General features: G+C 38.7%; 1 protein-coding gene across 6 annotated transcripts in view; it reads left to right on the top strand.

Moving 5' to 3' along the window:
• The window catches only part of cgnb (cingulin b), a 28,895-nt gene that overhangs the window by 270 nt on the left and 12,025 nt on the right, over nucleotides 1-16,600 (top strand). For 2 of the 6 annotated variants that reach the window (XM_088010327.1, XM_088010329.1), the window contains exons 2-7: nucleotides 6,989-8,098; nucleotides 8,696-8,790; nucleotides 8,872-8,941; nucleotides 13,246-13,343; nucleotides 15,452-15,584; nucleotides 15,668-15,880. In XM_088010327.1, the coding sequence (XP_087866453.1) occupies nucleotides 7,004-8,098; nucleotides 8,696-8,790; nucleotides 8,872-8,941; nucleotides 13,246-13,343; nucleotides 15,452-15,584; nucleotides 15,668-15,880 (1,704 nt within the window). In that variant the 5' untranslated portion in view covers nucleotides 6,989-7,003. Of the gene's footprint in view, nucleotides 1-6,988; nucleotides 8,099-8,695; nucleotides 8,942-13,245; nucleotides 13,344-15,451; nucleotides 15,585-15,667; nucleotides 15,881-16,600 lie in introns of all 6 variants that reach the window. The other 4 variants (XM_088010326.1, XM_088010328.1, XM_088010324.1 and 1 more) reach the window with 2 other exon arrangements.

The raw sequence follows: 16,600 nt of genomic DNA, 5'->3' as shown, positions 1-16,600 counted from the left end.
AGTAATGCGGTCTGTTGAGCTGAGCGGGCATTTCCCAGCATTTGGATCAAAAGCGGGATCCACCTGTGGCTTTTCTGCTCATGGAAATGATCGGAGGAGGCGGGGGGGGCACCAGCTTTTGTTGTCCGCCTTCATGGGGGTTTGTTGGGTTTGTTGCGCTTCTCTGTCCACTCTTGGTTTAATCGGATCTGTCTGCGCCGCGTAAAGAGGATATGCGGGGCTGTTACAGCAGGTGAACGCCTCGAATGGGATGCGGCGGCGGCGTCTCGTTGGTAAGGCTGCTGTTTATTTCGCCTGATTATATGTGTTCCCGTTGTTGCTGCTCAGGTGTAAACAGCCGGGAGGTTTCGACGCGCACCGATACTGACTGACCGGATGGGTGGGTGTGACGCAATTAACGCAGAAGCACACAGGTGCTGTTAAAGTCTGCAGCATCCGTGTTTAAATTATAACAGAGAGACTATTATGTAATAACTGATGCGTAAGGGTTTTGTTTTGTAGTAAGTGATATTTTTATGGCTCCAGAAATAGCTTTTTAAGTGTGTCCCTGAAGCTACACTTAAAGCTCTTTCCTTTGGTAAACACATGCAGGACTTTTAGTGTCATCTTCCTGTAAGCCAGACGGAAGCATAAGTGAAACAAGCGGCTGCACAGAACCAACAGGGGTTCAAACAAGTCAGTTTGACAAGTGTTTATTTATTTTTTTTATGAGCGATACATCATTGTTAATCGTACGAAAACTGACATATTTTTAGTATTAAGTGTAAATTATTTATTCAAGTTTAAATGCTAATGAACAGGACAGCAACCAGCTAATCTGTACACCCTGTCAGGGCTTCTTTTTTAAAACTAAAAAGTATAAATCAATGTTGCCACACTGTAATATATAATTAAATTACTTTTTTGTTTCTTATGTTAATGTTTTACACTTACAGTAAATAAGAAAAGTTTCTCTAATTCATTTATATAAATTAAGCTCATATTTTATAGAGATTGATTACATACAGAAGGACATATTTCAAACGTTATATTTCTTATAACTTATAGATAATGAAGCTCTAAAATTAAGTTTCTCTATTTAATACAGAAATGTTGCGAGCTTGTTATAAACTACACAAGCATAACAAAGGCTTCCTACTTCATAGTCTAGTCGATAGTTCCTGACACCTTCCACAAGGATGGTGAACCGCTACAGGTTACGGCTAAAGAAGCTGTAGCATATCTAAGCATAATACAGGAATGTTGAGCAGAAGGAAAAGATGTGATAACAAAGTGGACATGCATCAGGGATTTTTAAAAACAGTAGCATACAGTTTGTGCAGTCGATACTCGGTCATGGCTCCTTTTGCGTGAATTACTGGATCCATGCGGGGTAGCATGGAGGCGATTAGCAGCCAGTGAGGCTACATTGATGGTGGCCTTGAGCTGCATTGCTGAGTCTGGTGTCTCATCTTCCTCTTGACAATACCTCATAAATTCTTTGAGGTCTGTGTCAGGTGAGTTTACTACCTTTGGCAGCGTGAGCAGATGTCATTTCCTGCTGGGAAAGGAAGTCGGCATTTCCATAAAGGAAGCATGCAATTCACTAAAATGTCACTGTAGGTGACTTTGCTGAATTTATACTTTACAAAACAAGGTGATGGCAAGACTCCTCAAATAAAGCTGACTTTGAAACTTTAAACATAAAGAACATGACAGTAGGAGTTCATGTTTTCAGTGCGACTGACTTTAGCTGAAATCCATACCCGTTTACCTCAACGTGTTGAAAAGGCTTCGCTTCACAATCCTCTCGAAGCTTCAGTTATCTCTGTTGTTTGTACTCGACCTTTTCCTTCCATTAAGTTCTTGCTTCAAATGCTTGGATTAAAACAAACAAACTCTGTAAACAGAGGGCTTCTTAGCTTTAAGCCTTCTAGCCTTCTCAGACTGCTGATTCAACATTAACTATTGAATCAGCAGTCTTTTCTGTGGTATTACGGACCAACATGGCCCTGAAGCAACATATCTGTATTACAAATCATTTTTTTAAAGTGCTTTCATGTAATACTTTAATTTTATGAAAATTTCTTGCAAGCTAGAGTCATCAAAAATGCCACAAATTGCTTACTTTTTGAATTTAGTTAATAAAAGTTATAAGCTGAACTAAACACTAAGCTGAACTAAACAATTTTATATATAAACAAACCAATATTTTTATTATAAATATTGTTTTTTTCTGCTATTAATCATAATATTTTCACAAATAAAAAACAAAACTGATATGTTTCTACATATCAAAATGTTTGAATTTCTTCCTGTGTTTGTTAAAATATTATTTTCTTCACATATTATGTCACTAAGCATATAAAGTCATATAGAACAAGAATTCTGTTTAAAATAGAAATGACTTTTTTTGTTGTTTTTATTCACAGTCCAATAAAATTTGAGGCACTCTCCTTTAGGTGAAGCAACACAAAAGTAAAAGACAATGTCACTAAAAATGTAAGTAAATAAACAAACTGCACATCCGAGCTAAAGGTTGGTAGTGAAAGTGTAAAGACTAATGAGGAGTGAGCATGAAAATGAGACGATCCGGTTGGACGGTGAGGACGAGTGACAGCCGATTGGCCAGTTTGGTGACATTCCTGTCCCTGTTGACTCGGCTCGTCCTTGTGACGAGTCGGAGAAACGCCGTGAAAAGCAACGCCGCTGTCACCCAGAGGTGCACGGCTCCCGGTGGCTGAACAACAGCCGAGCCTGTGTTGAAATGTGTATTTACTTAGGGAACATATTAACTTCTCTGGAGTTCCACTGAGATCAGCCGCTGAAGCTGTCGCAGACATTTAAATGATTTCCCTTCTTTGTGGTTTTCTCTCTTGGCGTTCACAGTTCTCCTTACAGTTGTTGCTGCTGGCCCACTTTTCCACTTCCACTCCTAATCTGTCCCTATTATACAAATGCAAACCACGCGCAGTGCTGAAGGGGAGAACGTCTGGAATCCTAAGAATGTTTTTGGCAAAGACAAAGTCTGACTTTGATCAGCTAGACCTAACCTGATTGCCAATGGGAGGTTCTGTGTGTTATTCTATAACCAGAGTTACAGTTTAATTCCTGAAAGAGTTTGTAGAAAATGAAGGACACTTAGAGAACAGTGGATCTACGCATGCCAGAGAAACGTGCCCTTTTATGAGAAAATATGGTTTCACTAACAGTAATTTGTTTGTTAAAAAAGATCTATTATTCAAAATGTATATTTTGCATGCATTTAATTTTCATTTTCATCTCTACTGTTTCTAAAGACAGTCCAAGCAGTTAGAAAAAACACACGGTCGTCTTTTGGCAATAAGTCAATGTTTTTGGTATCTGGAAAATGACCCGTTTCTAAAACCTCCAGATTGTTGAGTCACACTGCACGGTTACCTAGCAACCCCAGTGAAACCTAGCAACACAAGCTCAGCTGGTTTTACCGCTGTATGCGCTGTGCAATGGGTGCTGGAAAAGACAAATATTTTGTTAACTTGTCATTCGGAAATCACTTACGGCATTCTGGCTGGTTGTGCAGGAGGCTCCACTTCTGCTTCTCAAAGATGTACAGTTATCCAATTGCAGATCTGTTTGCAGCCACTTTGGGAGGAGCTGTTTATGGATTGATTTTAAAGTTAATTTAGCTGTTAGAGCTGACTGTACAAGGAGAAAATTATTAGCAACGGCCTTTTATGGTGGATTGACCTGCAGCTTCTGTTTTGGAGAAGTCTGTTTAGATGTGTAGTTAGAGCCAGAAGTGGTGGGATTGTGATGTGTTTAATAATTAGGTCATTGTTTACGTCCAGATTTACCGGGTCTGGCTTCTCTGGGTGCAGAATTATGACGCGTGTCTCACATCAGTGACATAACAGCTGGATAAGATGCGACATGAGTATTCAGACTGCAGACACTTTGAAAACAATCCGATTCAGTTCCACACACGGAAGTAGCGCAGGTCATAATTTTTAGGGGGTGAAATGATCGGAAGTGGGCCATTCAGACTGCAAAGAAAAAGCAGGATATATGTCGCATATGAGCAAAAAAAAAAAGATTTTAGTCAGTCAAAAATTTTCCCGGCTGCTTCTATGTTTAATGCTCTGGACGGCCGTGTCTTTGTAGGTTTGCAGTTTCAATTTCAGCAAAAAATGTCGAAGAGGTGTGAATACCTTTCCGAGCTTTAACTATATCAATAAAAACACCTTGCATGTCTAACCATGCAGTGTCTGTGCCAGAGTGAGTCCGGTTCAGAGTAAACAGTCTATGGCTGATTGGGTCCGCTCTGAAGTTTGGGAAGGGGAGGCCCATTCCTGGCATAACCCCATAGCGTTTAATGCTCCACAGAGCCAGAACAATCACTGGAGGACTCGTCGACTCATTTTCATCTCTCACAATATTAGGTGGACATGTGCAGAGTACACTGCAAATATAACCGCTGACAGAGCGAAAAGTTGTTTGCTTTGAGATGCGTTTTGGGGTCATTTCAGATGCTTGGCTGGGAGTAGTTTGATCAGGATTGGTGCACAAAAAGAAAAACTGGATGTATCTGTTTTAAAATCTGATGCAAGTTTGATGCAAAAAAAAATGGCTTGAGATGTTCACAAACAACAAGATGCTGGAGTTTGGGGAATTCATTCGTTTTCTGCAGAGGCTCCAGTTTCTTCCTGCTCTCCAGAAACATATTTAACATTTAAGCAGTAAAAAAAAAAAGCTGTAATATTTCACTCCAAAAAATATTCAACTGATATTATCTTTCACAGAAAATGGTTTTATTTTTTAAAAAAAAGAAACCCATCTAACCCCTTTCTTTCTTTGACTATGAAATTACAAGTGGAAAAATATCAAGTTCTCTAGAAAATAGAGATGGTAGGTATGTTTGTCTCTATCTTTAATGTCCAAAAAAACATAGAAAAATCGTTTACCTAAGAGAAACTCCTCATGAATTTCTAGGTTTTCGCTTTTTAATTGCCATTTAATCATCCGTAAAGCATGTCCCATAAAGCAAAAATCTTTTTTTTCTGCCTTTGAAACCACATGTAATCCAGAGTGTCTTCTATACACTTTTAATATTCAATCCCAGACTGATTTAACACTAGATGTTTTGTTTTTTTTCTCTCTCAGATTTCATAAAAGCCTCTCCTGAGACGTTACACATTTCCTCTCACAAGCTGAAGCACTCTTCACGACCTCATAAACTGACTGGGAGCAGATTCCTGTCTCGCTGTATTAAAAGTTGATAAGTTACGTGGGAAACAGCCAACATTTAGAGTTGAGGGTTTATTATTGCTGATGCAACTCGCTGATTTGTTGAGCTGCCTAATTTTCTGCTGTTTGAATTCGAAATGTCTAAAAAAACCAAAAATGTTGCTATTGTGACCTAAAATAAAACGCGTCATATTTTAGTTTTCATTTTTCCTGTCTTGGCTTTCCGTCCGTCCGTCCACACCCTTCAGGTAAAGTCACCCTGCACAAAGAGCTTCTTAGTAGCATATTTGGCATGTTATGAATAGAAAACATTCTAGTTGAGGAGGAATTTAACCTGAGGAGCAGCGAGACAAGATGACAAGTTTATCAGGATTTACCATTAGGAGGATATTTTAGCCGAGTCAAAGTGACTCTGCAAAGGAACGAGAAACAGGAAGCTGAAAATATGAGGAAAAGGCTGCACATTCTCTGAAAAGGTGGAAAAATCTTTGGCTTACTACTCATTTATTGTTTATTTTCTGGAGTAATGGGCTTTGATATTATAAAAATAAAAATATAATAAAATAAAGCAAAAAATTTTCTTAGAAAATGTTTTTATTTTGAAAAAAAAATGCATTGAGTCCCGTTTTTAGTGGAAAAAGTGAGGAAATTCTGTGATTTTTGATCAACAAAAACGTTTTTTAAAGGTTTTTAAGTCAGTGGTACTATATTTATAATAGTTATAAACTTTCAGCATAAACTAATTCATTAATCAAGTGTTTTTTTTAAATAATGTAAATCTTATTTTTCTCTTGTCATTGATGTTACTATATATTTAGTGTTTTTTTTAGTTTGTTAAAAGAATATATCTATATATATATAATATATACATAAATTTTTTGCATTATTCACATTGTATGTAGGAAAGCTACATTCAATATGGGCTTTTTTACGTTTTTAAAAGAATAAGTATTTTTGCACTTAAAGTGTGTTTAATCAATTCAAGTAGCAGAATATTTTTGTTCAACTGAGGAAAAACTAAATTATTGTTTCCATGATGGGTAACATTAAAGACCAATAAATATATAATTTAATCTTTATTAAAGTGCCATACATAGATTAAACTGGATTTGTGATGTTTAAATGCAGAATTGCTTAATAACCAGTTACATTTACGAGTAACTTTTTTGGGGGAAAAGTACTTTAACGAGTATATTTCCTACACTTTATAATTTTACTTTAGAAAAATGTATTCTCTGCCCTTTGTGAGTAACTTCATAAATGAAGGACAAACATGTTTTAACCAAAAATTCACCAGACAAAGACGCACGCCTACTGTACAGGTTATGTTAAAGTTTCAGAAGTTTTATATTAAGATAAATAATTTATCCTTTTGCCTGATTTTGTAATTATGTTATGAATCATTTTCATTTTGATCTTTAAAATACAAAATTTTTCATGCAAATTTATATTTTGGTCTTTCTGATGAGGGAACCTTTTAATCAGTCAGTTTTTACCAAATACCAGTACTTTTTTTTTTTTTTTTTTTTTACTTGAGTAATTTTTTGGATGCCTACCTATTACATTTACTTGAGTAAAAATAAGTTTAATCAACTAGTTCTACTTTAGCTCAGGTTGCTCTACCTGCCTCTGTTTCCATGTCAGATGTTATTAAAGTCATTATATTTGAGAACTTCCTGTGAAATGAGTCTTATGTAACAGTTGCATGGCAGCTTCCGTGTTTATCCCATTGGATAACCTAATTTGCATTTATTTTGTTTGTCTTCCTCCATGTGTTGCTCAGAAATAGGAAGCGACAATGGGAACTCCTTCCACTGACCGGAAGGGGCAGCTGGATTACGGCGTTCAGATCCGCTTCATCAAAGACCTCCACGACACGGGCGGAGTCCCGCCCGAAAAATCCAGAGCAAACGGCAACGCCACGCCTCCCTCCAACAAATACGGAGTGGCTGTGAGGGTCCAGGGGATCTCTGGGCAGCCGTATGTCGTTCTGAAAGATGGGGAGAAAGGTGACTCTTATGGAGTCCAGCTGTCTAATCCCAATCCCACTTCCGGGCCAACATCTCCGTACAACAGCATCCCAAAACGTAGCAAAGAACCGGCAGATTTCCCCAACTCCTTCAGCCCTGTTGTGAACCCTTCCCGCTCCCCGGTGTCTCCGGCAGAGGATGAGGTTGGGGAGATATTTGGGAGTCCCCTGAGGAGACCTCCAGGGGACGGACAGGCTGGGACTCAGGGGGAGGAGGAGGGAAGAGCGGGCAGGGAGCGCCGCATGGAGAGGCCAAAGTCTGAACCCCAACTCAAAGCCACGCCCAGGGAAACGGAGAAGAAACTTAACGGGACTGATAACGAGGAGTATAACGAAGCAGGACTGAAGCCTGTTAAGCTAAAATCTGCGGGACCCAAAGGGTTCAACCGAACTGCTGCTGGATTTACCGGTTCTGTGGGGAGAAAACCCGGCTCGGATTCACCCCCAAAGCCAATCCCAGAGCCTCCACCGCCGACAGAGAGCGAGCCCGCCGCGGCCATCGACACCAACTCCCTGGCGCCCATCAACAAACTCATCAACAAGTTCAACAGCAGCACGCCGGGCGGCACCCTGCGGGCGAGGGGCCGCACCGGAGCCAGGCAGCGGCTCCAGTTCGACGAGCGCAAGAGGTCCAGAAGCCTCGACGCCCGGAAAGATGCAGAGCCACAGGCCATCCCTGCCTCTCCTTCATCTCCCGCTCTGAACCCTCACGCTGCGCCCATATCTGCCGCTTCCAGTCCAGTGACGTCATCCGCTCCAGCAACCGCTGTCAAGGCGACGGCGCCCAACGCCCCCAAGGCGAGCTTCAAGCCACCAGAGAAGTTTGCTGCTAAAGATAGTCCTCCAACTATTGCAAAAAAACCCGTGAGTACCAGGAAGAGGAAACTACGGGAGAGGACTAGGGTCACTAAAAATAGAAAATAAAAAGGGATTTATGGCTTTAATCTCAGAATTATGGCTTTAATCTCAGAATTATGGCTTTAATCTCAGATTTTTTGGCATGTCTCCCGAGATCAAAACTTATAATTCTGCAGGAAAAAAAAAATCATAATTCTGATATTAAAGTCAAAACTCTGAGGGAGAAAAGTAATCATTTTGAGATGGAAGTCAAAATTATGAGATTAAGCTAATAATTATGAAATTAAAGTCATAATTCTAAGGGGGGAAATCCATAATTATGAGATTAAAGTCATAATTATGAGGGGATAAAGTCATAATTCTGAGATTAAAGTCATAATTCCAAGGGGGAAAAAAATCCTAATTCTCAGATTAAAGTAAAAATTCTGAAATTTTTCTCAGAATTCTGACTTTAATCTTCTGAGATTGAAACTCGTAACTCAGGAAAAAAGTCAGTTCTCTTTTTTTCTCTGTGGCCCTAATCCTCTTTTGTAGACAAATAATCATTATATATATAATTATTTTTTTTATTTTATTTTTTTTGTTCTCTCTCTGTTTTTGAAGGAGACGCTTTCAAGGAGTCTGAGTCAAAACACAGAGGTTTCTAGAAGAGAGGAGGCCCAAGTCAAGCAGTCTGTTTACAACGTCTTCAAAGCCGGGTTGGTGAAAATACAAACGCAAAGCAAAATCATTTCTGCTCCTCAGTTTTCTGGACGATCCTCGTTGTGTTTCCTCAGCAGCCCCAGTGAGAGCGAAGATTTGTTTAAAAGAAAATCCAGCCTCGTCTTCGAGACTCCAGACAGATTGCAGGTAAAGTCCAGGTTTGTTGTTCCAGAAAACATCCTGCAAACGTTACGTCTTTTTATGTACGTATGCAATTGCTGCTTTGTTTTTGATGAGAACAAAAATAGCTACATACAAACCACGTCATTTGTATTTTGGGGGAAAAAAAAGAAATGTGACTGTCTTCGTCATCATGATGTTAAAAACGTGAACCAAATTGAGGCTTTTCAAGTTTGTCCAAACTGAAATACTTTGGGATTATTTTTTTACATAGAACAAAAGGTTGGGTTTATTTTGTAGACCACAGTTTTTAAAAGGAGCTTGAAATTAATTATTGTCATATTTAGATTCCAGTGATTTTTTTTCTAGGTTAGTTTATTAGTAGCAAAAAGAAGAAATGGTTCTTTAGCATCACTTTTATCATTATCACAACAAAATCACAAAATATTTTTGATGAAATTTGAAGTTCATATCTCTTTCTATAGATGACTTGTTTTTATCTCAAGTGGATTATAAGCTGAAAAAGATTGAACTTCTCTGCTTTTTTGCAATTGCAGCATTTCCATTAAATAAGAAACACAATTAAAATCACTCCTGAAAACGATTGGGTAGCACTTTATTTGAATTAGTGTGACACTGTCATAAACATGACGTATGACATGTTATGAACATGAACGCGTCTTTGAGTGTCTGACTGTTGTCATTCAGTAAATAATGACACTTTTGATGCAAAGTTGCTTTGAAAGTTGCATTAAAAGTGGTAAATGCTGACACTTTAGTGCAAAGTTGGCACTTGTAATGTACTTTTTTTTATAGATATATTTATTAATTTTTGTTTAATAACTACAACACAACACAAAAGCTCATCGGTGCAGTCCAAAGGAGAGAAAAAGCAAAAAGAAAGGTAAGGGCCAAACTTATTTTCATGATTTTATAGTCCAAGTCTAAGAGTTTATAAACACTCAAGACAGGACGGTGGACATGCATGATGTCAGTCTTGGAGTGGACGAGGCATGTTAGAAAGTCAAGAGGAATATATTCAAAAATAAGCTTTGTCCACCCAAAAATAGAAGGAGACTTGTAGGAAATCCATTGCAACAGAATATCCTTTTGAGCAAAGAAGATTAGGACATTATACAGCTCAGTGTTGTTTTTGTTTCGGTTATGTTTAATTGATTTAATGGAATTTCAATGCAACTTTTAAAGCAACTTTGCATTAAAAGTGTCATTATTTACCGAATAACAATTCATGAGAACATTATAAACATTCATGTTCACAGCAGGTGTTACGTCATGTTTATGACAGTGTCATGTCAGTCTTATGCACACTTTACTTAAAGTGTTACCCAAGTTTGTTCATGTGATAAGTCATTTAAAAACACGGCATGCGATGATCCTCCAACTACTTCCTGTTGTCGTCTTCTTCTTCTTCTTCTTCTTTGATGGTGGTTGCTGATCACATGCAATGCAAAAAAAAAAAAAAGTTTCCATTGGAGTTTTGGGAAATTAGTCATTTTCAATAGGGTCAAAAATCCGAGCACCAAAGCTTTTGATTAAGGAAACTCTTGAGTTTCCATTAAGCGGATTTAATTTCAAAACATCAAATTGCACAATTACAAACGGCGCTGATGTAAACTAACTTTGTGGCGTCTTTGCTTGACAACGGTGGTCTCAGTTGTATTAGGATGACTGTCATTAGAGCAGCAGTGAAGCCAGCAGCTGGTTGGCAGCCGGTCCTGGTTTACAGCACATGAAACCATTTTTGTTTCACTCACTTTGTCTCCAAGGGTTCTCCTTCAGCTGGCCAAAAAATGAGAAATTTAAGACGCATGCTGACTGCTCCTCTGCCGGGCGGCTTTGAGATCGATTGTGCCACAGCCATGAGAACTCTTGCCCTTCCTCTAATTAACATCTACTTGCATAAATTTACATGCAAAAACGACTCATTTCTGTCCTTAGTAACTGAAATTGCATGCTCTTGATTATGCATGATACCTGGTGAATTATTTTGCCCGTCTCGTCTCTTGGCAACGTTGCACCTGCAGAGGACGGCTCAGTGCAACGAGGGCCATCAATAATTGAGTTGGAGTTGAACTCGGCACCAGCTGGGGGTTGACAGGCGAGATGGGACGGATCCTGTTGTACAAAAACCTCCTTGTTTATCGTGACATAAACCACACTGTCCACTTTAAAGCCAACAGTAGTAGCAAGTCGGGGTTTTCAAACCCGGCATCGCGTTAAATTAGAAACAGGACAGAGGTTGCTTTCTGTGCTGCTCAGCCCCTATACATGAACCGTTCTTTTGTGTGTATTAAAACAACATGAAACCAGAGCTGGTGCAAAGCTCACCTGATGTTTTTCAAGGTGGGTTTTCTTGTTTTAAGATCAGCGCTCAACAAGAGCTGTTTCTCATTTTAAACAGTAAATTTAAAATGCGAAACGAGGCTTTAGTTCTTTAAATACGACTTCTCTGCTCTGATGTTTCACCTGATTGACCTCAGCCTTAAAGGCTAAATCATGTCAAACTGAGAGTGGCTGCTGTCTCACCCGGCTTGTGTCCCAGTTTCAACCTGAATCAGATTCTGGTGTGTTGAGTAATCCACAGCTACGTTCGCTGATCAGTGTTTGTTTGCAAAGAGCGCAAACAAAGGACCTGCCTGTTAAGCCAAGCGAATAATGTTATTTAAATGAGCTTGAACATTTTGGAAAGTATTTTTAGGAATTTTCTGAAAGCTAAGTAGAGTTTGAGCCACGAGAGTAGAAACAGACTTCAAAACTAAATAATCATACTCACTTTATTTGAGTTGTGTTCAAGGAATTAAAACATTAAAAAGAAATTATCAAATTCAAAAATATTTTATTGATCCCAAAAGAAAACTAAATGTTGTTCTAACTCAGATTAATTCAAGATTTTTTTTTTTAAGATTTACTGTAGATGGTGATGGCAGGAAAGAGCTCCCATAGAAGTCTGTGTTACAGCGCATTTGAAATGAATTAAAATGAAAATAAAATTAATTCATATATTTATACAGTGGGGCATTAATGCAGGAAGGCTCCCCCTTGTGGTAGCTGATAAATGTAGCTATGTAGCTATACACATATATATATATATAAAAAGATGGCTGCAAAGTGTTTATATATATATATATATATATATATATATATATATATATATATATATATATATATATATATATATATATACCTAAAATGAGAACAAAAAATATTTCTCACTGTAGAAAACTGTACAGACCTGTTTTTACTCTGTAGTAACATATTTTAAAGACATTTCATGTTATAATTGTGAATATAATTTAATTTGATCAATTCTAGACATAAACATTTTAAATTCAAAGGCGCTGCAGATGTAAACTGTATGATTTGAACTTTTGTGCAAAAAGATTAAACAACAAGCTTAAAAATACTGAATAATAAGTCAAAGTAAGCAAAAATATTTCCCTTGCTAATACAAGATGCATAGTGTGAGCTTCAAATGAAGCTCACACTATGAAGAACAAACCAAATGTTTTCAGTGTGAGGGAAATGTTTTCTGCTTTTAGTTTTTAATTAACTGCTTAAGAGATGTAGAATCATCCTTTAATATAAGGCTCTGTATGCCCAGCAGGAGTCTTTATTTCTATTATTTGTGTGATCACATGAGAATCCAGCTGATGCAATCTACACAAACTGCTCAAACGAGCGTCCCTCTTATGTTATCTTCTGTTAATTATCTCTCTTCTCAGCGAGAAACTGAAGCATCCCAGAGCGGGATCATCTCCAAACTGTCCTTTAGGGGATGAGAAGAAAGTGAATCTTTGTAATCCGCCACTGATAAACCCAAAAAAAAGCTAAATAAGCAGAAGAAGGGAAACATCTGCGAGCCTGGCTTCATTTTTCTTGTCTTCCTCTGTGTGCGCTTTGTTGTAATGACTGTGTAGGAGGATAAAGACGAAGGTTTTACGGGCAGGCTGAGCTTATGGCTGCGTCTCTGAGCAGCATGTGAGGTGGGCGGCGAACACGCTTCTTCTCTCGCTCTGCTGTCAGCGCAGTCGAACATTTTTCTTTTTTATTTAAGGTTCTCAGAACCCTGGCAAGGCTTTCTCGCCCAAAGACTTTTTTTTTTTTTGGCTGTCAAAAAGTAGGGCAAAGAATCCAAGCAAGGCTTCATTTTTTTTTATTATTATTTTTAAAAGTTAAAAATAATGCAGAATGTATAGCATATTTTGCGAGGTCGGCAGTAGCCGTGTGTTGGGACACGTTCTCTCCGCCTCTCTGTCCTTGAGCTCCTTCTCCTCCGTCTCACTCTGGTTTTCTGTGAATATTTTGTGCAGACGGGAGGATCCGACGGAAGCATCAGAAAGGAGAAACTCGAGGATCTTCAGAAGCAACTCGAACGTTACAAGAAGGAACTGGAGCAGGCGCAGGATGAGTAAGGCCACCGTTTTCAAAAAGTCCTCCTCCGTGGTCCAAAATAAACTCTTAAGTTTAAACAGTTGTGTTGAAAGTCCTCCGAAAGGAGGAGAGAAATGGTTTCAAACGTTCAAGAAGAAACCAAAACGCTGCCAGAAATCTCATTTACTTTACTAATATCACATTAACAAGACTAATCTTAGCTATTGTAATCACAACAAATAAGAAAAAAATGACTGCTATAAACAGTGGCTGATGGTTTGCACAAGCAGTAAAAGCACGGTGATGGTGGCATCATGGCACGGTCGGGTTTACTATTGCTGCATATTTATCAAGCATTTCAGGCAATAAGAAAACCATTTTATTCTCTTTTCTGCCTGTGTAATTTTATCCACAGTTCAGTATATAAATAAGTAAAAAAAATAAAATTCATTTATAACACTTTCCAGCAGAATTTGGAGAGTTTAAAATTTGATCATTTAAACATAGCCTAGGATTTTCCACATTTGTTAAATCTCATGTTATGGTTCTAAATTTTAATGTCTTTTATTGGGATTTACTCTGCTGGACCAACACACAGTAGTGCATAGTTACCACTTCAATTTACCTCATGAAGTTAAAGTGAAGTAGTAAATGGACTGAATTCATACAGCAAGTTTTAGAGAATAGAATAGAAATATCCTTTATTGACCCATAACGGGGAAATTTCTTTGCAACAGCAGCAGAGCAAACAAAGACAGAATATAAGAACTCGTCTCAACAACCACTCAAAATGTTTCACATTGGAGCTACAGTCAAAAAACGCTCAGGTAGTCATACTTTGACATGCATATTAATTGGTGATTTGAGGTTAAGTGCCTTTCACATGAACATGTGGCAGAAGATTACTGTCAACAAATTGTCTTTCATTCATGAAGTTGTCAACTTCTCTACCGACTGAATTTCTGTCTTATGTTGGTTTGTTTGTTGTTGTTTTTACATATATTTGGCTCGCTTCACTTCAAACCCTAAATAAAATCAAGAACCTTCCCTAAGTGACGTTATTAGTAAACAGAGTCAACCTGTGTGTGTTTCTGTGTCCCCCAAAAAACTTCTGTAAATACTACGGAGGATTTTCTTATTTTTTCTTTTGCGTTCTCTCGCAGTAACGTACTGATCAGTTCATGCGACGTAATTTGATACTGAAAGTCTTTCTTGCGGTAGCCGGCATACTTTCTGCTATAACATAAGGTTTTTGTAAACTTTATATCCATGTATGTTAATGTCTCATTTGTGAGATATCTGGAGTTTAATATCTTTTTTTTAGGACAGAAATACACCACAAACCTATGTGCAAAATGCAAAAGAAAAACAGATGAAACATGGGCTTTCCATCTCTTTCATTTCTTCTAAGATGTAAACAGAAACTTTCCGCAAGTAGGAAAGAAAGGGGGGGAAAAAAATACATATATTTGGACGATTTCTGAGTTATTTTCACGGGGCAATAAAGTCATGTGACGGTTTTTATTGTGTTTTTTTAAAGGGCCGTTTTCATGTGCATTTCCATCTCAGCCTTACACAAACCGGCATAAACATGCATTGAATAAATCGATTTTCAATCAGCTTTTTTGCACCAAGGAGTTAAAAATATATAAACACGTTTTCACAGAGGCTCTCTGAATGTGTATGTATTTAAAATTTAAAATACGTTTGTGACAGAAAAGACCAGGGTGCCTTTGGTCATTGTGAGGAAATGCAAATCATTTTGTCCCCGTATCCCTAGGGGGCTCCGTTAAAAAAAACAAAAAAACAAAAACAGATCGTACCGTTCACTTTACAGTTATGGGCTATTAAATTTAGTCTTGGTTTGTTTCATGAACGCTTCAGAAAAAATACTTTTGAAGTTTGGGGTTGTAACGTGACAAAATTTGAACAGATTGATGAATTACAAATTCTTTACAAAACACCGTAGAAAGTCAATAATCTGTCATTCTGCTTTTGTTATTCTGTCTGAAATCCCAATAAAGCTCATAAAACTGCATAAGAACAGGTCAAATCACCGGAAAATGGTTAATATTTGCTGCTGTGTTGCTTTTAGATTATTTTCTCTCACAAAGTGGGTCAAACTAAAAGGCCATTTGTGTTTAGACTTGCTGCAGAGCAAATGGCCAGAGAGGTGGCAGAGTCCCGTCTGCGCCTTCAGGAAGATCAGTTGGCTCATCTTCAGGAAGAACTGAGGCGGGTTTCAGAGAACCTGCCCCAGTCGGACTCATTCCAGTCGGTACGCACGCTCCACAGCAACACCGGCTAACGCAAAGCAGCGCTTCCCTCCGACAGGCTGACCTGCAGCCGCTCTCTCTGCAGGACGTGACGGACCTGCAGGCCCAGTTGGCCGAAGCCACCGTGTTATACCAGCGGCAGGAGGAGGTGCTCCACCAGCGGGAGCGAGAGCTGACGGCGCTGAAGGGGGTGCTGAAGGAGGAGGTGGAGTGCCACGACAAAGAGATGGAGGCGCTGAGGGAGCAGTTCAGCCAGGACATGAAGAACCTCCGGAAAACCATGGAGGAGTTCACGCAGGTGACTGTCGGACAAATTACAAGTTGTTGAAAATCCCAAAAGATGCTGTGCTGCAGGTATTCAATGAAGTGCGTTAATCAATTAGTCATTTCAGCAGCAAGGCAGCTCAAAATGCTTTGCATCATGAAAACACAAAAATAAAACGTAAACAATTGAAGCGTTTAGTCAAGTGCAAACGTTAAATTTTTCATTATGTTTCAAAGGAAACTCTAAATAGGTGGCCGTTTATTCTAGACCTAAAGGCACTCAGTGTTTCGGCTGTTTTGCAGTTTTCTGGAAGCTTGTTCCAGATTTGCATAGGAGCTGAATGCTGCTTCTCCATGTTTGGCTCTGGTTCTTTGTTTCGCAGAGCAGACCAGAACCAGAACCAGAAGACCTGAGAGGTTCTGGAAGGCTGATATTTAATGTATTGTGGTGCTAAGCCGTTCAGTGATTTATAAACTAACAACAGTATTTTAAAGCTACGTGGAGCCAGTGTAGGGACTTTGCAACAAAACCAATCAGACGAGTGGTAACATCGTAATGCAGGGTTCTGTAACCCCACTCCTCGAGTGCCACAGCTCTGTGACTTTTGGACACACCTGAATCCAAAGGCTGAGTCTTCGGCGTGGTCTCTAACCATTCATTTGATCCAGGTTTATTGGAGCAGGGAAGAGTAACACTGGAGGATTTGACCTGAAACCCCTAATCTGTGTACATGACATCTCTGCATGGCAAAGC

The sequence above is a fragment of the Poecilia mexicana genome, unplaced genomic scaffold, assembly GCF_051168715.1.
Source record: "Poecilia mexicana isolate PSO_F unplaced genomic scaffold, ASM5116871v1 scaffold_11, whole genome shotgun sequence".
In the NCBI taxonomy this organism is placed as follows: domain Eukaryota; kingdom Metazoa; phylum Chordata; class Actinopteri; order Cyprinodontiformes; family Poeciliidae; genus Poecilia; species Poecilia mexicana.
This window is presented reverse-complemented; position numbering and strand designations above follow the sequence as displayed.